Source organism: Sapajus apella, unplaced genomic scaffold (genome assembly GCF_009761245.1).
Source record: "Sapajus apella isolate SASKATOON/1434 unplaced genomic scaffold, GSC_monkey_1.0 scaffold29, whole genome shotgun sequence".
Lineage (NCBI taxonomy): Eukaryota > Metazoa > Chordata > Mammalia > Primates > Cebidae > Sapajus > Sapajus apella.
This window is the reverse complement of record NW_022436969.1, coordinates 18,656,360-18,679,617: the sequence shown is the minus strand read 5'-3', so window position 1 is coordinate 18,679,617 and position 23,258 is coordinate 18,656,360. Positions and strand designations below refer to the sequence as shown.

Genomic DNA, 23,258 nt, shown 5'->3' with positions numbered 1-23,258 from the left:
GGAGGTGAGAATTGGGCTAATAGCTGCAGGATGAGAAGGAACTAACAGTGTGAAGAGGACCAGGTTCAGTCCTGGGCACATATGAAGTCCGTGAGGTGGGCGTGACCATGGCCATCAAGGGGAGAATTTGGACCTACTGCCACAAAGGTCAGCTGTGACCAGGTTGCAGAAGACTCTACTTTAGGACACAGATACCAGGAAAGAGAGCCTATTAATAATGAAGTGGCTAACTGAAAATCAGACAGCAGAGCTATGAATCAAGAGGAAAATAATGTAAAAATTTCCAGTGGCAAAATCAAGAGGGCTTTAGCTATTCCTTGATCATTGGAGAAGCCAGAGAAGAGGAAAAGGCCTACATGCCTGGAGGTTCTAAGAATGATGGACTTTTCTGAGATGGTGCAGCCACTTCAGAGAAATTAAGGCTAAAAAGAAAGAAACAGTGAAAGAGTTATCAATTTTCTTAATCTGATATATTGGCTAAAGGTGTCAGTTGTCAGGCTATCATTTAAAAGCTCCACATGAATGTTATTTTGACCTCCATTTACACATAGAATGAAAACTATCTCAGCAGGGGACAATGACTCATGATGCTAAGTCCACAAGCTAACCATTGTACTCTTGGAGATTCATCCCAGAGAAATGTAAACTTTCATTCATATAAAAATCTGCTCATGCCTTTAATCCCAGGACTTTGGAAGCCCAAGCCAGGCAGATCATGAGGTCAGGAGATGGAAACCATCCTGGCCAGCATGGAGAAACCCCATCTCTACTAAACTACAAAAAAATTAGCAGAGCGTGCTGGCATGCGCCTATAGTCCCAGCTACTTAGGAGGCTGAGGCAGGGGAATGGCTTGAACCTGAGTGGCAGAGGATGCCATGAGCAGAGATCATGCCACCGAACTAAAGCCTAAGCAACAGAGCGAGACTCCATCTCAAAAAAACAAAATCTGTGCACATCATATTTACTGAAGCTTTCTTCATAGTAGCCAAACAACAGAAACAGTCCAGATGTCCTTCAACTGGTGAATAATTAAATACCCCGTGGTACATCCACAGCATGAAATACTACTCAGCAATAAAAAGGAACAAATTATTGATGTACCTAATACCTTGGGTGAACCTCCAGATAACTATGCTGAGTGAAAAACATCAATCCCCAAAGATCAAGTACTCTATAATTCCATTTATGTAATAATTTGTAATGTTAAGATTTTAGAAATGGAGGACACATTAGTGGTTGCCAGGGGTAGAAACGGAGGAAGATGAGGCAGAAGGAAGATGGGTTTGCTTACGAAAGGATAACATCACTGCTCCTTGTGTTGGTAGAATTGTTTAGCATCTTCACTGTGGTGGGGGATACACAAACCTATTCAGGTAACAAAATTGTGCAAAGCTAACTGTACGTATACACTATTCTGGCTATGATATTATATTATAGTTTTGTAAAATGTTAGCATTCTGGGAAATGGGGTAACATGTACACAGGGCTATCTCTATTTTTTCTTACTACTGCATGTGACTCTACAATGATTTCCATAAAAATTTCAATTTATAAAAGTAATTTTAAGTTAACACTTACTAAGCATGTATATTACATCCAGTAGGAAGATATTCCATTATTTCATTAGTTCATGCAAAAAATCCATAATTTCAAAGTTCCAAAAAAATTAAAAGCTCTACATACAAAGTAATTGTCCAAAAAATGCAATGAGTCTATTATAGATGCAATATTTAAACTCACTTTTTCTGATTCCAAATATGATGTTTTCACTTCTACACACAGCTGAAATGAAAATTTTGATCCTAGGCCTGCATTATTTTGTGCATGTGATGGATGCAAAACTGGAGAAAGAAATCAGCAGAGCCAGAATGGAAAAGCTCAAGAGGTTCCCTAGAGTACAGAGACAAAAGCCATACCAGAAACTCTTGCTAGACTAGATGACACTGTGGCACAATGCCGAAGAGGAAAGGCACAACAGAAAAACAGAAATGAAATAAAAATTCATCCTGTTCATAAGTTTAATAAATTGTTTCCACTGCCAATACAAGAGAAAGGAAGATATGCATGGATATTCCTGCAATGGGACCCTGCTAATTTATCTCTCTACTACTAGTCTATAAGAGGACAACTGAGAGTACAAAAAGAAAAGGAGTGTTGAGAGCAAATAAAGGAAAAAGCATTCCTGAGGCCCTCAAAACAGGTTCCCTGGATAACAGTCACATCCTGCCTCCCAGGAAACAGCTACAGCTGGCACTGCAGGAACCTGCAGGCTGCTCTGATACAATGGCTACTGGAAGAACAGCCGAGGGGTGGCAACTAATGCCACCATTACCACCTACCCAAGAGCATGGTCACTGTGGTTAGAAAAATGTATTTTGAAAACCAAACGCAGAAATGGTCATCAAACCTTCCGTCATTCCACCTACCACCCTTCTCTTCCTTCTTCCCTTATTCATTCATGCATTCATTTATTCAGTGAACTCAAGGATCTACTGAATGCCACCTCTCTGTCAGGCACTGTGATAAGCACTTGGAATATATCATGGATAGAACAGCTGAAGACATCTTTCCTCAGCATAACTATTTTTCACACTGAAATTTTATTTTGTTTTATCAACTACAAGAGCTGAAGCTTCAAGTAAAAATGGAATTATCCCTATTCTTTGAAGATGATGCATTAGCTTTTAGAATATAGTGTACATGCGAGACATGCTTGTGTGGATCTACTTTTAAGTTGATCTGTATGTGTAAATTTAATCCATAATGTTTTATTTAAACCTATACAGGGCCATACCCCTACCAAAGCAAAGGAGTGTGCAAAAAAGGTAGCAGAGAAGATCCGAGACCTGGAAGAGCCATCTAGACTTCTCTGGATCCATTTTTTCATCTATCGCATCAAAGAATGGATGACTCTCAGAAGTTTTACACTAAGAAATTCTGAGTCTTTTAGTCCAAATATTTATAAAATATCTACTATATGCTCTGGAGGATCTAAACAAGGTAGACGGTTTTATAAAATGTAAGCTTTATTTCGGGAAAAAACAAGAAACATGAATGATGAAAGAAGAGAACAAGACAGCAATGGCCAAATGACAGATTCAAAAAAAAAAAAAAAAAAGAACAGCTCATAGCAACGGGATCCTTCCCTGCCACAGAACCATGCCTCCTCCTCCCCAAACACCAGGAAACCTGTGACACAGCCATACAACTCCCAATGCAGAGCTTCAGCTGCTAGTATCAACTCACGGATTTCCCAGAAACTATCTGCCCACATCTATGGACTAGAGGCAGAGGGGCTCAGAAACAAGCCAATGCACCCCATATTTCCCAACAAGACGACTTGTTAACAAGGCCACAATAAAAGAATTACACACATGCTTTTATCAGCAACTTCATTTGCTCCCCTCAGTCTTCCAACTAGAATATCAAGAGGCAAAGAAAGACAGCATCTGATTACAAGTATGCTTCCTGCCCCCTTTCAGTTTAATTAGAGATTTTAAAAAGTAAACTTCTCAAACTTGGCTAGTTCCAGCACTGACTTAAAGCTAACTGCAGAGTCAAGAAGATAAAAACACACTTTGTTAATGCGTTCATGTGTGCATGTCTACCCATACATACACACAAAATTAATACGTGCTATATAAACAAAAGTTTCTTATACCATTCATTTAAGTTGTGTCCATGTTTGAAGCAATAACTTCTATGTTTATTAAAACCATTTTCTAGCTCTTTCTTAGAAACTTGTAAAGTTTCTAAGCAAAACAAGTTTTATTCGCAGCTTCAAGTTTACAACATGGTATACAACTGTTTCAATACTACAATTAGAAAGTAAGTATGAGTTGTACTGAAGAGTTTCCTATTTTGAAATAAATATAACTAAATGAAGCTATCTGAATATAGATCTATAGAGCAGTCCGAGATTAACTATTTTAAACACCCAACCATTGAGAGATTTGCTTTGTCTTTTTCTACAAACAAGAGGACTAAAACACGCAGCTCAGGCTGGGCACGGTGGCTCATTCCTGTAATCTCAGCACTTTGGGAGTCCAAGGTGGGCGGATCATGAGGTCAAGAGATTGAGACCATCCTAGCCAACATGGTGAAACCCCGTCTCTAGTTGGGTGTGGTTGTGCAAGCCTGTGGTTCCAGCTACTTAGGAGGCTGAAGCAGGGAAATCACTTGAGCCCAGGAGACTGAGGTTGCAGTGAGCCAAGATCATGCCGCTGCACTCCAGCCTGGTGACAGAGCAAGACCCTGTCTCCAAACAAAAAACAAAACAAAACAAAAACCATGCAGCTCAAAAGATGAGGCTCATCTTACATAGGTTGCTTGTAAACAGATTTTGAATTCTGCTCAAGGTTTCACTGTCGTGAACTCTGGCTATCTGGTAAGTTTTCCATTATGTACGCCTTTCTAGCCAGTGCCCTTACAAGACTTCAAAAGCAAAAATAATCTTTTTTTCTTTTTGTCAAATAAGAAACTACTCCAGTAAAAATACAGGTATTGCTCTAGTGAAGTATACCAAGTGTGTGTAGAACCCAGTGGAAATCATAGGAATGTTTGAAAATGCCAGCATCCAGATCAAAAAAGATTGAGGTCAGAGGAAACAGTAACATGAGAATACCAACAGTACCATTGGAAAAGGAAAAAAGAAAGGTGTAAGAAATTGATTTTGGGATGTGCCAGGTTCACTTTTATGAAACAGAACAAAATATATTGAAAATATTCTATAATAGAAGTTTTGAATTTCTAATGGAGCTATGTACCAAGTTTTTCTCTTTAAAAAAACCAACAATTTAGTAATTAAAAAAAACTATTTATTTGTATACTTCCATATCCCAGGTATCCTTTGCATATATTACCTAATTTTCCCCCATCAATCATGTGAGGTAGGTCATATTAGCTCCCTTTCAGGGATGAGTAAGCTGACTTAGAAAGGTTAAGTAATTTTTCTGAGTTCACACAAGTAGTTACAGAGTTGGGTCTAATCCTAGATCTATTTTGCTTCCAAGTCTGGACACTTTTCATGTTGCCAAACTGCCTTACTAGCAAGTATGAGAGACTGTATGTATATAGAATACATATACACACTAATACATACATATATGTCTACACACACATACACACGTATCTTTTAATGCATAGATACACATGTTGTAAAATTTTTACATCCAGATTTATAAAAAATACAGCAATTGAGAAGAGTGATATGGCATAGTTTTAATAACATCAAGTTTAATACAAGAGTTGGCAAACTACAGCCCATGGCCAAATCTGTCCCACCACCTGTTTTTATATTGCTCACAAGCTCAAGATGGTTTTTATATTTTTCACTGGTGGGAGTAAATAGAAAGAAGAATATTTTATGATACATGAGAATTGTATGAAATTTAGATTTCAATGTCCATGAATAAAGCTTTATTGGAACAAGGCCATGTTCATTCATTTACGTGTTGGCTACGGCTGCTTTCATACAACAGCAGCAGAGTTGAGTAGCTGCCACAGAGAGCATCTGGCTTATAAAGCCTGAAATACTTACTATCTAGCCTCCTATTTTTAGAGGAAACTTTCCTGCTTGACTCACCAATGCACGGTCATTACTCTGGTTAACAAGAAAGCAAATGTCAAAAGCAATATGTTATCACAGCCAAATATAATATGCCTTGTACTCCACGGGGGAGCTTCATATACCAGAGATGAAAAGAAGACCCTGTCCCTGGCTTGACTTGTTTTCAATTATATTACATGTGTGGTTTTCTAAATATCCAATTAAGTTTGTAATATCAGCATCAATTTTTTAAAATATGTATTTTGCAATATACCAAAACAAGGTCAGAAAAACCAATTACTTCATAGGTCTCAAAATATTAGAAAAATTAAAATAAAAATAAACAAAATAAAACCCAACTCATTGAGAAGTCAAAAATCTTCTGTAAAGACACTGAACTACTGAGAATTAGTAACACTTTAAAACCTGACCCTAAGATCTCATTTTAAACCATCTTCTTTGGTGTTAGCTGAATTTGGACTAAATGGTTTCTGTTTGTTGTTTTTACTAAAACAAACATTTTTAGGAAAAATGTCTTTGCCCTGTGGCCCAATCTAAATTGTGATTTTTTGAAAAGTTATGGGTCAGTCTGACAGAATCACAGTCATCTTATCTTATTATGAAATAATTTTGTCACAACACCAAACAATTTTATATCACTTGTTTTTGGACTTGGCTTAACAGAAAATACAGTCAATCCTCATTAGTCAAGGTTCGTATTTGTGAATTTGCCTACTTCCTAAAATTTATTTGTAACCCCAAAAATCAATACTTGCAAAGCTTTCATGGTCATTTGTCGACATGCAGAGAACAGCAAAAAAAATGTGAGTTGCTCAACACATATGTTCCTAGGTGAGGTCAGGCAGGGTAATGTTCTGTCGTCTTGCTTCAGCTTTTATACCATAAAAGACTATCCTTATCATGGTCTAGTTAGTGCCATGTTTTTCCATTTTTGTGCTTTTTTTGGGTGATGTTGCTTTTTAAAATGAACCCAAGTGTAGCACTTCAGGGCTGCCTAGTGCTCCTGAGGAATCAAAGGAGGCTAAAATGAGCCTTAAGGAAAAAATACACGTGTTAGAGCGCTCCAGTCAGGATGCGTTACAGTGCTGCTGGCCAGGGCCATAGGTTCAAAATTAATGAATCAATAAGATAAACAACATAAATATGGCATCTTTAAACAGAAACACATATAAAATGAGGTTATGTATTGATCTGTGGACAAAAACATTACAAAAACATTGTGACCAGAGGCTCACAGGAACCTAACCCCGTATTTCCCATAGAAGTAGTTCAGTATTCACTAACTCGGTGTTCTCTGTTACTTTCTAGACATAACTGCTGCAAATAACAGAAGATCAACTTTATTTGTGTGATGTGGTTCACTCTGAGTCCCCATTTCAAAGCACTGCTTTGCTGATAGCTCCCAGATATTTGCAGCCCTGGGATGTAAGAAAATGTACAATACAGAGAATCAATATTTATTCAATCTCAACTAATAACATTTCAGGAGACAAGATGTTGTATCCCTACAGCCTTTGGAGACTGTGGGAAAAGCCATTGCTTTCAGAGAGGAAACAACCGGCTAAACCAGCTGTTTAAACTGACTATTGCTCTCCTTTGCTCATGAAAATCCATCCTGGATGCTGGCCTCTGAGAGATTTGACATCAGGCTATCCTTCAGATGTCAGCCAAACAGGAAACGGGGAAGCAGTTTAACACCACAGCCTCCCTGATCCTCCCTGCTTCAGTGAAGAGCAAAATTAGCTTTCCATGCTGCCACTTTTCCTTGCTATGTGTAAGCAAAGAAAAGGGATTTGCTTACCAACCCAGACACTTACAGAGGAAAATGTGCTGGTGGAAGTCATTAGTCAGTTCCCTAGAACAAAGGGGGTTAAATGGTGTATGTCTGTCCTCCCACATACTACCTAGTCCATCCTTCTGGTTTTGATTTAAATAAAATGCAAAGGTGGGTCACACCCATTTACAAAAACTTTATCTTGTTTGTGTCAAATGAGTTACATAAAATAAAACATATAAAGTTTCTATAATATTAAGAGTCAAGGCAAAACCACAAAACATGTCACATTAAGAAATCAGGAGCAAAATATTCAAACATTTGTATTTGTATTGACATGTTATCAGAAAATAAAATAAAAATCTGCTTTGGGAAAGGTAAAGGCACTCAAAAGGCAGCAAAATTTGCAATGAAGCTAGTTATAGGTACTTGAAAAATGATATTTTTAAATGACTTCACCTGTTTTTCCTACCAATAACACAACCTTCCTCACTTTTCTTTTTGTTTCCTCCTTCCCTTTAAAGTGTGATATGATCATAGGTTACATACTCATTCAATACCCGTGCACAGAAATTAAGTTAGAGGGTAAAAAAAACATGACTTACAAGTCATAAAGAACAGGGCTGATACGCATGTAGCAGCAGACCATGCTGAGATAAGGATGCTAAACAACAGAAGTGCTTATCCTTTATCATCACATAAGAAGTACAAGATGGTTGGTTTGGTGGTTGACACCTATAATCCCACACTTTGGGTGGCTGAGGTGGGTGGATCATGAGGTCAAGAAATCAAGACCATCCTGGCCAACATGGTGAAACCCTACCTCTACTAAAAATACAAAAATTAGCTAGGCATGGTGGCATGTGCCTGTAGTCTCAGCTACTCAGGAAGCTGAGACAGAAGAATCACTTGTACAGGGGAGGTAGAGGTTGCAGTGAGCCCGAGGTTACAATGAGCCAAGATCGCATCACTGCACTCCAGCCTGGTGACAGAGTGAGACTCCATCTTAAAAAAAAAAAAAAAAAAGTACAAGATGAGAATGGAATTTAGAAATGTGGCAAGTTTTAAAAAATAATCAAAAATAAAATCTTTAAGGATGAAAATAAATCATACAAATTGTTCTACTTCTTGAATACAGTTCTAAGTCAATATTAAACTGACAACCTAGTGTGTCCCCAGAGGTTTCTTGAAACATATTGTCTTTCTTAAGCACAAAATGTAGAGTATTGGGGCACCTGCTAGACTAGCTTTCCTGCTTGAAAGAGTGATATTTCACTGCCACAGCAAATTCCCCACATCCTCTAGAGGCATGAAGCAATTCAATTGTCTTACACTCAGAATAAGAGCCATAGCCCAGGAATTTATGGAGTCAAAGTATGTTCTATTTTTCAATTGGCACATATCAGTATTTCCCAAGTATACTTCAGGGAACACTAGACTCAAGAAATACTCTGCAAAAGCCCAAATTCTGGCTCCAGCTGGGCACCTACACTCACCATGTGTCCTTCCTGGAGATTCAAAAACACTCCTAGCCTCTTGAGTGGCCTGCAGAACTGACTCTGTTCTGCTGTGTTTAACCCAGTGCCTCTTCCCATTTGGTCAATTAATGCCTCTTACATTCCCTGGATTTGTGGAACACAACCTACAAAAGACTCAACAATTGAGCTCTAAAACACTGTCTCTAAGCAGCAAATGTATGTGGGCCTGCTGTCACTTAGCTGTGGCTTTACATGGCTTTGCAGTAAAATCAGTAGGCTGAAAGCAAATACACCAAAGAAACAGGCACTGAGGCAGCTATGCAGGGGAATAAAGTTTGCAGTGAAATGTGAAAAGATATGTATGATCAAGTCATCCCTATTCCCTCAACTCCTCATTTACTAGAAAAGATGTCAGACTGATAAGGGTGAATCTTGGTTTAGTGCCCCTCTCTCCTGTACAAGCTCCTTTGAGTCCTTGCTGCACAAAGAACTCTGAGCGAGGCCCAGCTGAATCCACTCCTAATCTTCTCCCAGGACCCTTCAGTATATCTAAGGCATTTGTTTTAACAAGGAGGCTCTCACGAACCAACAAGGCTCTCATATTTGATGACTTTATCCTCCCACTCCCTACAGTCCCTGCCCACCCTCCCCAGCCTCACTTCTTTATGGGGAGCCGTGGGGGAAGGGGATTTTCAGCTACCTATGCATTTTTTTCTCTTTTTAAAACAACCATTTCTATTAAAGATCACTGCCTCCCTGACCTCTGACTGGGCTCAGAATCACTGTCTTCTGAAAGCAGAGAAGAAGTCTAAAATTCTGGGTGCAAGCAGAGGCTTCTGGGGTGCATGCATGATTAGAATCAAAATAAATCAGTGGTTGACTCCTTTGCCTCAGGGGTGTGGGGGTGGGAAACAGGAGGCTGCAGGGACATGGAGGGCAGGATCAAAGCAGAGATCTTTTTTTTTAATCAGCACAATAAAGCAAGAGGGTGAATGCATGAGGAAAAAATTACTCTTCAAATGGCAAAAAGGCAATGTCTAAATCAAGGGAGGCAGGTGCTCTGAGGATGGCAGGTACCCGCACTTCTCCACTGCTTCCCAACCACAGGAGGGCAGGTCCACGCAGTGGAAATTAGGAAAAACATTAAATAAGCAATTAAATATGTGTTAATCACCAAATACTTGACAACTTATGTTTTAAGGAACAGTAATTAATCTGCAATTAGCTGTATTTCATGCAGGTTACCATTATGATGTGTAACTGTAGCATACTATTCTACCATAAATAGTAAAAGCTACATAAAATGACTACTGTGGCAAGAACACTTTACTCTGCTAAGAAACTTTTCAAAATTCTATAAATGTCTAATAATGTTAATATTAATGCTAGAGGAAAAAGAATGTGAATGTAAGAGATGCCCAAAAAGACCTATCATGTTTATCAAAAGTACACAGGACACTGTGTCTAGACTGATTGAAAACTTCCCCTAGTCCAACAATTGCAAAGTTCAGACACTGACCAAGATGAAAATTAACTCAGTATTTTGTAGCCAAAGGGAAGTGAGAAATAAACGTTCTGGAAGGAGGCCCAGGAGGTCATGAGAAGTTGTGAACTGAAGAGCCCAACACAACAGTCCCTGAATGTAACCCAGGGTCCTTGAGATGCAGTCAAACAAGTCCAGGGAAGGGAGAATTCCACAGATCCTCATAGAACCTCACCTTGCACTTTTGTATGATAGCAGCTCTGGAATGTTCTGATGGAAGGGAACTTGGTTCACTTTGTCTCATGCAGTGTTTCACAAAAGGATTTGTTCCTGGAATCCTTTTTCATTTAATACTTTTTAACATTCCACTAAACACATTTAAAGCTCCTTAGCAAGGAGAAGGAAAGCACTCAACTATTAACTGGTTCCCTTTTACCATCTTCCACAAATCTTAATAATCTTAACAGTGGTTCAACAAACTGCCACCACTTCTTAAGAGGTGAGTGTATCCCCAGTGCACTTTTCCTTTCATCTTCAACCCCTGAACAGTCATTATACTTAACCCCATCATTAGGAAAGTAAGGCTCCCAAAGTTTAAATCAGTTGCCCACGCTTCTAAGTAAGCAGGGCTGATATTCAAATCCCATTCTTTGTATGTTCTTTTACTGGCCTCTGATGCTACTCATGTGCAAACAATTTATAATATGAAAATTCTTTAAAAAAAATTCATTAATCAATTCCCATTCATATTGAAGCTACTTACTAGTGTGAAATGTGCTTATAAAGTACTATATGAATATAAAGTGCTTTAACATAAATATTTCAAGTATATGTGAACCTTATATTAATATTTTAGAATTCTAGAATCTATCCTGCAGCCTATGTAATAATTGTAGAGGCTCTGTCTAGGGTAAGCTGACTCCCTGCACCTTGAGACAGGGTTTCTCAAAGGTATCACCTCGTTTAGATGCCCATATCCTATTATCTTGTCTCCAGCTTTCAGGCCTAGAAACGGCCTGAGAAGGCATCACTTGGATATTGACTTTTATGCACCATGTTCACATAAGATAATGTTACTCACATGCATCCATACACACACAATACTGGAAAAATTAATTTTTATATTTTGGGAATCAGAAAGATAATAGAAACTAGAGTTACATCTTCAGGCCAGTACAGAACTCCCGATAAAGAAATCTGGGCCGGGCGCGGTGGCTCAAGCCTGTAATCCCAGCACTTTGGGAGGCCGAGGCGGGTGGATCACGAGGTCAAGAAATCGAGACCATCCTGGTCAACATGGTGAAACCCCGTCTCTACTAAAAATACAAAAAATTAGCTGGGCATGGTAGTGCGTGCCTGTAATCCCAGCTACTCAGGAGGCTGAGGCAGGAGAATTGCCTGAACCCAGGAAGCGGAGGTTGCGTTGAGCCGAGATCGTGCCATTGCACTCCAGCCTGGGTAACATGAGTGAAACACCGTCTAAAAAAAAAAAAAAAAGAAATCTGTATGGGAAATTATATCAAAAGTAGATGGGCTCTTGCATGACTCGTATTTCTAAGAGCATCAGGCTGTAACAGCCATCTTCTCAGTACAGATGTGCTGGACCCATGGGCTGTGGATTGGAGTTGCAGCCCAAGGAAGCGGCCCTCCTCTGGCTCAACTTTACAACTTATTTGTTTTTTGGTTGTTTTTGTCCAGGTTTTTCTTCTGACCATCTCTAATTAGACTGACACCTTAGGCCAGGAGTGAAAATTGGATTTGGTAGGTGTCTTCCTTTTACTTTATATTTGTGAATATGGCTTGTCCTTCTTATCCCAACTGGGAAACATCATTCAGGTCTTAATAGTGATTTTAAGGCCTGCAGTGCTTGGGAATATTCCTGCTGACATTCTCTTGCCACATCTACAAAGTGCCATTTACCTAATAGCTTATATTACTATTAGGGTAATGGTTTCAATTCCTTTACTGTCAAGCAGATAAAGAGGAAATAATAAAGAAATGCTACCTTAACTCTGTCTTTAAAAATTCCAAGGCTGATGCTTGGTTGGAGTAGTCTGGAATTAAATAAACAAGTGGGTTTTCAGTAGATCTATACCCTTTACAGATATTGGTCAGGAGTTTTTTTAAAACTCAGCAATACTGTATTAAAGAATCTCTACAACTCCATCTTTAAATTCAAAGTATGAAGCTATTCCTAATGAAATGATCAGTGCAATGAACCCAATGTTTATGCACTCCCCAGGTTCATGTTGAAACCCTAATCCAAAATATGGTGGTATTAGGAGGGGAGCCTTGGAGAGGTGATGGAGTCACGAGGGTGGAGTACTCATGATGGGAGTAGACCTTCATAAGAAGAGGTGTGAGAGCTCTTGCTTCCCTGACCTCCCTCAACTGTGTGAGGACACAGAAAGATGTCCATCTGCATCAGGAAGAGAACTTCCATTAGAATCTGACAATCCTGGCGCCCTGAGCTTGAACTTCCCAAACCCCAAAATGTGAGAAATATTGTCTGTTGTTTAAGCTATACAATCTGTGGTATTTTGTTACTGCATCGCAGCAGGCTAAGATATCAATGAAGCAATGAAGGTATCAATTCAAAAGTGAACCAAAAAGCTATGAGAATAAACTTCTAACTTAAGTTGGAAAATCATTTATTGCTCAGTAAAGTGTGAGAGATCATAGTGAAAAGTGAGAGGGCTTAAAGGTTAGGAGCAGAAGTTCACAATTAGGAAGGCAAAATATTTATCCAAAGGTACTCAAGAAAGTAGGAATTCACTGAAAATGACAATGGCCTAAAATATACAGTACCATCTTACTTTCAATGTGGTTTGATAGTTCCTTTTTAAAGTCTGGTCTTCCACGACTGTCCATAAACCACATCGTTCCTTTAATGTAGTTGGCTGAGCTAGGGGTGTAAAAGGCAAAACAGAAATTCCACATCTGACTGCAGCCTAGGTCATGCTAAACCATGACACTGTGGCTCTGGAGGCTGTGACGGGTCTCAAGAGAGACCATTCTAGAGGTTTTGCGTGGGCACTACTAAGGCCCAAGAGAAAAAGCTCAGGGAAAAGATGAGCAGGACATACTTTCTGATCTCAACTAGGAGTGTGGTCCACTGGCCTCAATACAGCAGACACCTGGAGACTGAGGAAGAATCTAGAATAGCTCCCAGAGGGACAGTGGGAACATTCTAGATCCCTGTCTTCCCTACTTTGGGAAAAGCTCCTCCAAAAGAAGGTTTTTAATCACATTCAGCTTCTCAGAACTAGGTCACCATACAAAAACCCTTTGAAGCCTAGCTTGGCCAAACCCACTTCTACGGCTTGCTTTTTTTATTTTTATTTTTCTTTGAGACAGAATCTAGTTCTGTCTCCAGGCTGGAGTGCAGCCGCACTATTTCAGTTTACTGCAACCTTCAAGTGATTCTCGTGCCTCAGCCTCCCAAGTGGCTGGGACTACAGGCGCACATCACCATGCCCAGCTAATTTTTGCATTTTTAGTAGAGATGGGGTTTTTCCATGTTGGCCAGCTGGTCTTGAACTCATGGCCTCAAGCAATCCACCTGCCTCAGACTCCCAAAGTGCCAGGACTAAAGGCACAAGCCACTGCGCCCGGCTACCCACTTGATTTTTAATCCTATGAAGTGTGTTTCCTAGTATGCTTTAAACTACTAATTGGTCACTAGATTTACATAGAAATAATATGTTCATTAAACAGGATATTTTCTTTCTGGAGGAAAAACTAATTTTTACTTTTTGTTTTATAAATAAAAACAGTACATGTACATTGGGGAAAAACTGAGACTATAACAGATGGCAAAAAAAAAAAAAAATCACCTGTTATCCCACTAGCTAGAGAGATTCTAGATTCTTTCTTCCTTTTCTTCTTCTTCTTCTTCTCTTGAGACAGAGTACCACTCTGTCACCCAGGCTATAGTGCAGTGGCGTGACCATGGCTCACTGAAGCCTTGACTTCCCAGGTTCAAGTGATCCTCCAGCCTCAGCTTCCTGAGTAGCTGGGACTACAGGTGCATGCCATTATGTCCTGCTAATTTCTGTATTTTTTTTTTTTTGTAGACACTGGATTTTGCCATGTTGCCCAGGCTGGTCTTAAACTCCTGGACTCAGGTGATCATCTCACCTCAGCCTCCCAAAGTGCTGGGATTACAAGCTTGAGCCACTGCACCCAGCCAAGATACCACTTTCTTATGTATTTATTTCAGAATATATTTCAATCTTTATTAGATTTTTAAATAGAATTTAGCATATTGCTTTATACCTCTTTAATCCATTTAACAATATAACCTTAAATGCATCATTAAATTTTCTCCCATAATATTATTCTTAATGGCTGTAAGATAAATTTTTGTATTGAGGTAGCATAAATTAAAAAATCCTCTATTGTTGGAAAAATACTGTTTCTGATTTTTCTTTGCTATAAATAAGCTGTTATGAATATCCTAGTAGTTAATGATTTGCAATTGCTCTTCATTACCTCCTTAGGATAAATTCCTAATGGTGGATTGCTAGATTTAAGCATTTCTAAATTTTTTGACACTTTTTATTGCAAAGTATATACTCTAAAAAGAACTTAACAATTTATACATGCACTAACAGAGCTCTCCCTATCTCTTCATTTCTGTTAAAAAAAATTTACTTGTTACTCAATGAATTCTAGAAATTGTTGTAGGTATATGCCTACAAAGATAAATTAAGCAAGGAATTTACAGCCCATTTATTCATCAATCCAGGGGGAGAGAAATTGGGGCTGATGGATCTTAACTCATAAATACCGAACCTGCAGAATGGATTACTGGATGCTGTTCATGCCCATTTTGAAGACAAGCAGCCCTTGAAAGCCCCAGCTCTCTTTCCGTAAGTCTAGCCAAGCACCTCAATTAAACATGAAAAATAATCTTAGATGCATGTTCCAGTTGGCTCCTGTCTGAGCCAAAGGAATTAAGAAAGAGAAAAGCAAAATATTGCAATACTCTTTATGCCTCCTCTTAGTTAGCAATTAATTGAGTATTCTCAATACTGTTATTTTTCAAAGATGCTGTGGACAAAAAAGAAAAAGCTCTCCAAATGCCCATTGTCACTAATTTCCCACGTTGATCCTAAGTCAGGATGCTCTTGTGTCACAGGCATCCCCAACAGAAGGGCAGACAGGACGTGATGTCAGGACTGCTTTGGTACCACTTCTTAACTCCCCATGGGCCTCGCCCTTCAGTTACTTTAAATGGAACTCAAAGCAGTTACTGTGGGTCTCCACAGATCCCCCAAAATAAAAGGACAGGCCTTGTGGCAGTGCCTCTGTGACAAGGACTCAATCTACATCTGGTATTTTCTTCCCATTGCTCACACAGGTAGAAGTAGGGACCTGCCCCTCACTGGCTCATCTCTTAATGACTCATTTACTCCTGAGACCCATTTGCAGAGGGCATCTTCTTTTAGTCTCAGGTCTATGCCTCTCTGCGTCACATATGGCGTACTTAATATAGAAACTAAAATATCCAGCTGGGCACCATGGCCCATGCCTGTAATTCTAACACTTTAGGAGGCTGGGGTGGCAGGATAACTTGAGACCTGAATTTGAGACGAGCCTGGGCAACATAGCAAGACCCTGTCTCTACAAAAAAAAAGTTTAAAAGTTAGCCCAACGTGGTGGCATATGTCATTGGTTCCAGCTACTTGGGAGGCTGAGGAGGATGAATCACTGGAGCCCAGAAGTTTGAGGCTGCAGTGAACTGTGATCACAACACTGTACTCCAGCCTGGGGAATGGAGCAAGTCCCTGTCTCTAAAAAAATAAAATAAAATATCTTTGCAAACTCCATAGGTAGCACTTCTTGCCCTGCTACAAGTGACTGCTTTTATTTTCTTAATACATGCCAGGCATAAACAAATTTTGAATTATATTCTTTACTAATTTGACAAAGCCTTAAGACACTCCTTATCAAATAGCATAGGTTTTTCTTACACTGATATAAAAATTTACTGATTTTTTTAAATTGCAGATTTAGGAGAAATGTGCAGGTTTGTCACCTGGGTATACTGCATGATGCTGAGGTTTGGGGGTATGATTAATCCCATCACCCAGGTAATGAGCACAGTGCCCAAAAGTTAGTTTTTCCACCCTTGCTCCCCTCCCCGCTTTTGTATTCCCCAGTGTCTACTGCTTCCATTTTATGTCCATGTGCACCCAGTGCTTAGCTCCTGCTTATAAATAAAAACAAGCAGCATTTGGTTTTCTGTTTTTGCATTAATTCACTTGGGATAATGGCTTCCAGTTGCATCCATGTTGCTGCTAAGGACGTGATTTTTTTTATGGCTACACAGAATTCCATGGTGTGTATGTCCCACATTTTTAAAATTCAGTCCACCACTGATGGACACCTAGGTTGAGTCCATGTCTTTGCTACCGTAAATGCTGCAATGACAAACATTCTACCAAAAAAACACCTGAACTCATGTGATTTATTTTTCTTTGGGTATATACCCAGTAATCGGATTGCTGGGTTGAACAGCAAGTCTATGTTCATTTCCTTGAGAAATCTCCAAACTGCTTTACAAAGGAGCTGAACTAATTTACAAACCAAAAGCATATGATGAATGTTCCCCTGTCTCCACAACCTTGTCAACAAAAATATACCAACATTTATTATACATTTTCTGATTATAAAGATATAACAATAATTTATATTTTTAGAAATTAGAGGATGCTTCAAAACATGTAGTGAAAAGAAAGCACATACCTGATAAAAGTTAGGCCAGAAAGTACTAATGGCCAGTTCTGCCCTGTTCCATGTACGTGTCGGGTCTCCCGATATATTCCAGATAGGATTCCCCAGTGGCCCGTTATTGACCTTCACGTAGACATTGAGTAACCCTGGAGGAGAATTACTCTTGCTGGACACAAAATAGTGAAAATCGATGCAGTGGGTGTCATTTTCTTTAAGCTGGGGTAAGAGCAGGTGGGCTCTCTGCCCCTCAGGTCTCCCAGAGGCATTCACCAGCATGAAAGAACCTGCAAAAACAAAATCAGAGAGAGTCACATCCTGAAATACTACTTTCCAGTTATCTCTGAAAACCCACCATCATTTACATGGATTGGCAATGCAATTCCATGTCTTACTTAAGCGTAAACTGCCACTTCCTTCCTTCCTATTTCATATATTACCTCCTCTTCCTCCTACCACCCACATGTGTTCTCAAGAGTACACATATTAATGAAAAATTCCCTGGCTGTTACTATAATTTGACTTCTAAATAACAGAAATATAGTGTAATGTTTGTAGACTTGCCCTAATCAATCTAGCAGTCAGGAGTCACAGGTGATTATTTACATTAAAAATTAAAATTCCATATTTAAAATGCATGTCCTTGTTCACACCAGCCATGTTTCAAGTGCTCAAAAGCCGCATGTGAGAAGTCGCTACCACACTGGGCAGCACAGATAGAGAGCATCTCCATCCACCAGAAAGTTCTACTGAACAGCACTGTTCTATCATGGTAGCATTACTCAGTAATCACTCTGTATAACCTAGAGAAAGATAACAGATTAGGTGGGCGGTGAATCTTAGGGTCATGATATTGACCCCATCATGCTCCCGGCTGTCAATGTAATAGGATCCTCTTGTACTTCAGCAACAGTACCCCACCCCCATTGCTGGAACAACTGAGGTCCCCCTGACAGTGAAGGTGTTCTCACAAAAGGTGATGACTTATGCAATCACTGCCCCAACTGGAGGAGAATCATTCTCAGAAGCCTCATGAGCTCTTTGGATCTTGACCCCAATGACCCTAACCTACCCATGAGTGTTGAGGAGCTTCCAGATGGCCCTAACCTACCCGTGAGTGTTGGGGAACTTCAAGCTTTCCAGATACCTGAGCACTTGAGCCTTCCCCATATGAATTTTATATTTCACATGGTAAAAAATAAAAGCAAAATGTTCTAAAATAAAGGAAAAATAGGTTATCATAGGTCCGTTTTAGCACAGAGAAAAAAATGTATTGAAATTCTAAGGAGAAAGTACATCTGAACTTGGAGTATAAAAATGAAAAAATAAAAATACTATACAGATGAGATAGCCTCATTGTGAATCATACTGTTCAAGGTGCGCATATATATATGTTAATAGGTGTTTTACTGTCTACCCACACCTATCCATAAACACACATACACAGTACTAGAAAATGCATGGAATTTCTGTCGTTTACATGCCGTGATATCCTCAACAGGAAGACCACATTTTTATAGTAATTCCCAAAGAATTACTTGGAATTACTACATAATTCCCAAAGAATTATTGGGAAAGTATTATGATAGCTACCTTTACAGCTATGAGGTGAGCCAAGTTTAACGCCATTTACAATAAACAGGAACAGGGTCACAGAGATATCAGAAGCAGCTTATGTAGATTTTAGGATGAGTTAGTGGCAAACCAGAACTTTGAGCCTCTGAGTTTCCAGCCCATTATTCACCCTGCCACACTCCAATAACCTCATGTTTCTTCATGTCCTTTTTGAACACATATGAAAAAAAAAAAAAAAACCTTTCATAGCAGTGAAGGAAAATTATAGTAGGTATTTTAAGATAGAACAATTTTTAAAGCAATGAATGTTATACACCAAGAAATACAAAAGCCAAGCCACATGGGAATCTATCTATGAAACATAACTTACCTATGAAATATATTTCCACATTAAGGAAAAACTTTAACTGTGATTTAAGAAAGACGGGCAGAGAAAGAACAAGTGACAAGAGACTATCATTGAAATAATTCAGGTTAGTTATTGCTTGTTTACAAACGTAAAAAAAAAAAATCTTCAAAACATGCAGGGTTGATGAACCCCATCACAAACCCAGAGTAGGACATTGGTGTATATGAGATACAGATTGTGTTTTTCTGTTCTTAGTAATATAAAAGCTGATTTATGCCAGATTCTATCACTGGGGGCTCTATTACCTACAACACAGAGGTACATATATTACCACATATATTCTTACTGATGGGGCTGAGGCATGACATGTTCTTGAGGTCACCTCTGAATGAACAGAACCTTTAGTATGGCCATATTGCCAAGAATATTGTTTCCTTCATTGTTCCCATCACTTAAGCTTGGGCAACCATGGGTGGAAAGCATGGCAATATACACAGGATGGCAAAATATGTGTTGCCCACATCATGTGAAGCACTTAGAGGAGTCTCCTTTCACACATTTACATAAATTAGATACCTTTCTACCATTAGTGTTCATGAAATCATCCAGTTTTCCAAAACTGCTATTTTCCTAGCTACACAGCCTGCCCTCCAATGCTGAATCCACTATGCTCCATTCCAGCATGAAATGCTCTTACACTCTTGTGTCTGAAGTACACAAGAATTTTTATGTTGATGTCCAGGTGAAATTCAGGTATAATCTAAGTTACTCAAGTGATCCTAGCTTTTACAGTCCTTTCTCCTCCTTTTTCCCTGTATGATTTCGTGAAATTCACGAGAGGCTTCTCAAGTGCAGCGGCAGGGCTTTGATGGAAATATGTAGCCTTTATGCACAGTCCTGCTCCGGCAGGGGTTCAGGTCCTCAGGAGGCAATTCTGTCTGGAATGATCCCATGGTCACTAGCACATCTACTGTCTCCCAAATGATCTGGAAATCAATGGAGCAGCACTCAGATTTTAACACTCATGATCTTTTAGAGGAAAAGTCTCTGCCAAGCACCTTCCCCTGTGGTACACTCCTCTGCAAGATTCCCTTTTTCCTTCCTCCACAGTCTTCCAATGGGTGTATCTATGCAGCCTCTTAATTAACCATGAATGCATACAAGGCAAGTGTGACAAAGCATGACACAAAGCACAAGCCCAGCAAATGCTCCTGACTTTCATTATGACGACTTTAGCTCCCCAAACCTCCTAAATGCATGGCTTTTTAAAATTATGTAGGTTTTTCTTTTGTTTTGTTTTGTTTTTTGAGACAGGGTTTCCAGACTGGAGTGCAGTAGCAGGATCACAGCTTATGGCAGCCTTGACCTCCTGTGCTCAAGTGATCCATCCTCCCATCTCAGCCTCCCGAGTACCTGGAATCTTAGGTGTGCATCACCACACCTGGCTAATTTTTTTTTATTTTTTTTATTTTGTAGAAGGGGATCTTACTATGTTGCCCAGGCTGGTCTCTTACTCCTCGATTAATGCAATCTTCCTGCCTCAGCCTCCCAAAGGTTAAGATTACAGGTGTGAGCCACTGTGCCCAGCTGGAATTCTTTGCCAATTATCTCTATTTCCCCCTGTTCACCTCACAACACTCCTGGTCCTACTGTCATTCACTTAAGTGGCAACTTTTAAGTTTCCTTTATTTATGAGAGAAGAATACTAGTACACTGAGATAACACAAAACCTTCAACTCAATTAATCTTGCCCTTACATTTTTGGGAAAAGGATATCCTTATTTCAGTGCGTGACCATCCAGACTTAACTCACAGCTTTAAAGTACAAAAGGTGATGTTTCTGCCCACACTCGTGTTTCCGGACAGTGCTGCACTATTATGTGTCAATGAGTTTACAGAAGCAAATGTGAAAGTCTAACAACCTGCAGTAAACTCACAGTTGGCAGGAGAGGGAAGTGATGCTTCTTAGTGATACTTCTTAGTTTGCTTTTTATCACCTGTGTGCTGTGAGGCATAAAGTCAACTCACCAACCAATGTTTAGAGAATTACAGAATTCAAAGCATTTATATGCAATTTTAGACTATTAAGTCTGTTTTTTAAAATATTCCTATATGGCTGAATGTTTAATTTTCACCTTCTACTTCAATGTTTTGACTGCAAGGAAATGCATTTTCAAGAGTAATTGGGTCTCCCTCTGTAGATACTTCCTTACCTCAACTCTTTCCTCCTACAAAAAGCATTCCAACTGGGTGAACTTTAAAAGAATCATAATTCAAATTAGCATAGAAATTCTGTTTGTGTTCAGATAACAAAGCACCCTTAAGTCACTAGTATGTAAGTAGAAAGTATATACCATTGCAGGCACATGAAATGAGCTCTGCATGATGGAGTCAGCTTTAAAAGGGACAGCCTTTGGATGCAGACTTCGAGGCTTCTTAGTAATAATTATTTTGGTTTCCCCAAAAAGGAAAACTCTCTTATAAGAACACGCAATGTTCACATTCTCAAACCTCTGGGTGAATTAAATTTTTCTAATCATATCCATTGGCAAATGCTTTTGATGAGACTATCTTCCATCATTGTTTGTGATTGTTTGTGACAGCAGTAATAAACACACAGAATTAGTTACTCCTTTCTAACCCATCATTAAAATTTGCATTGGTGTGGTTAGTGCTGTAGATTTGTCAAAGCTGAGAAAACTGCATGAATTCTCTTCCAAATGTATTTGAGAAACTTTGCAAGCAACAACAAAAAAGAATATTTTCCATTATCTAGTAGGAAGAAAGAATTACATGTGTTCACTACTTTCGCTGACAGAGAAGCAGCATTTTATGAACTTTAAAGCTATTATAAATTATAATGAAGCCAGGCGCAGTGGCTCATGCCTGTAATCTCAGCCCTTTGGGAGGCCAAGGTGGGTGAATCACAAGGTCAGGAGATTGACACCATCCTGCCCAACATGGTGAAACCCTGTCTCTACAAAAAATATAAAAATTAGCGGGACGTGGTGGTGTGCACCTGTAGTGCCAGCTAACTGGGAGGCTAAGGCAGGAGAATCAAGTGAACCCAGGAGGCAGTCGTTGCAGTGAGCTGAGATCATGCCACTGTACTTCAGCCTGGCAACAGAGCTAGACTCCATCTCAAAAAAAAAAAAAAACCTATCATGAATTATAAAATTCACTTTTTAAACTTCTTAATTTTAGCAAAAGCATAAAGGTTATTGGTCTTTGCCTTCCTTTGGCGGTTTTGCCTTTATTTTTTTCTTGTATGACCATGCCTTCAAATTTGTGGATTTAGGAAATGAGAGGCAAAGAAAATGTGAACAAGTTCCGACACTGCAGGCATATCTCCTGACTCTAGTTTATGGTGTTATCTGTACTTCTAACCTATTCAGATACAACCAGTTAGAACAATTCAGTTCACTAGAGCAGCACTTCTCAAACAATCTATGGTGAAAAAACAGTTGTTTTTTCAAAAAAAATTTCCAGTGCATCTCAGACCAATTTATATAAAATACAATCAACATGAATTGCTAGAAAAATGAAATTGTTTAGACACATAACATTACTCTGTCAAATTCCTACACACATTTTCTAAAGGCTTGCTCTCAGTTTCTGTACTGGTCAGAGACCAGAAACAATGTGTGGGCCCGCTCTGATCTGCAGACCATACTGAACAGCATAGGCTTAAAGTTACAGCAAAAGAGTAAAGCAGTATAGCATCCTTGGCATCCAAATATACAGTTTTCCTCAACAGTAGATGAGGCAAATTGAAAGAAAAGAACGAAAAAGAAAATCTGGTTTCTTAACCCAAAGGTAAGTTATAAAGTCTAAGCCCTTTGAATATGAAAGAACATTGTAGAAGAAAATGAAGAGGTAAAGTGGGAAGCAAGTGGACACACGTGGTCGTGGTGAGTGGAAAGTTTGTACCCAGGCTCAGGTGCCACCATCACTCTAAAAATGCTTATTTGCCTCCATTTCAGTGTGATGAAACCACAGTCTCCAAGCTGCATTCACATTCTGCAGACCAGAGGTCATGCATCCTTCATAAGCTACTGTCTATTCTATGCCTCTCCTACAAACATGAAAAGACCTGGCTTCAAGGAAAGGAGAAACCAAGGGGTGCCAGTAGGCCATGGCACGTAGAATCACCACATACATTTGCATGTCTTAAGGAGAAGGAGAGAGGGTATGGGAGTAGAATGGGCCACCAGTGACTAGGCCAGGTGCTCCATGAGCTTGATCTAATTATAACAATGAAGGTCTGAAGAAAGAAAGAGCAGGGTGAACC

The 23,258-nt window shown here is 39.3% G+C and overlaps 1 protein-coding gene across 12 annotated transcripts in view; it reads right to left on the bottom strand.

Annotated features, from left to right (window-relative positions):
* PTPRM (protein tyrosine phosphatase receptor type M) overlaps window positions 1-23,258 on the bottom strand; it is an 816,519-nt gene that overhangs the window by 494,937 nt on the left and 298,324 nt on the right. For all 12 annotated transcript variants that reach the window (XM_032293498.1, XM_032293499.1, XM_032293487.1 and 9 more), the window contains exon 3: window positions 17,059-17,330. In XM_032293498.1, coding sequence (XP_032149389.1) covers window positions 17,059-17,330 — 272 coding nt within the window. The remainder of the gene's footprint in view (window positions 1-17,058; window positions 17,331-23,258) is intronic.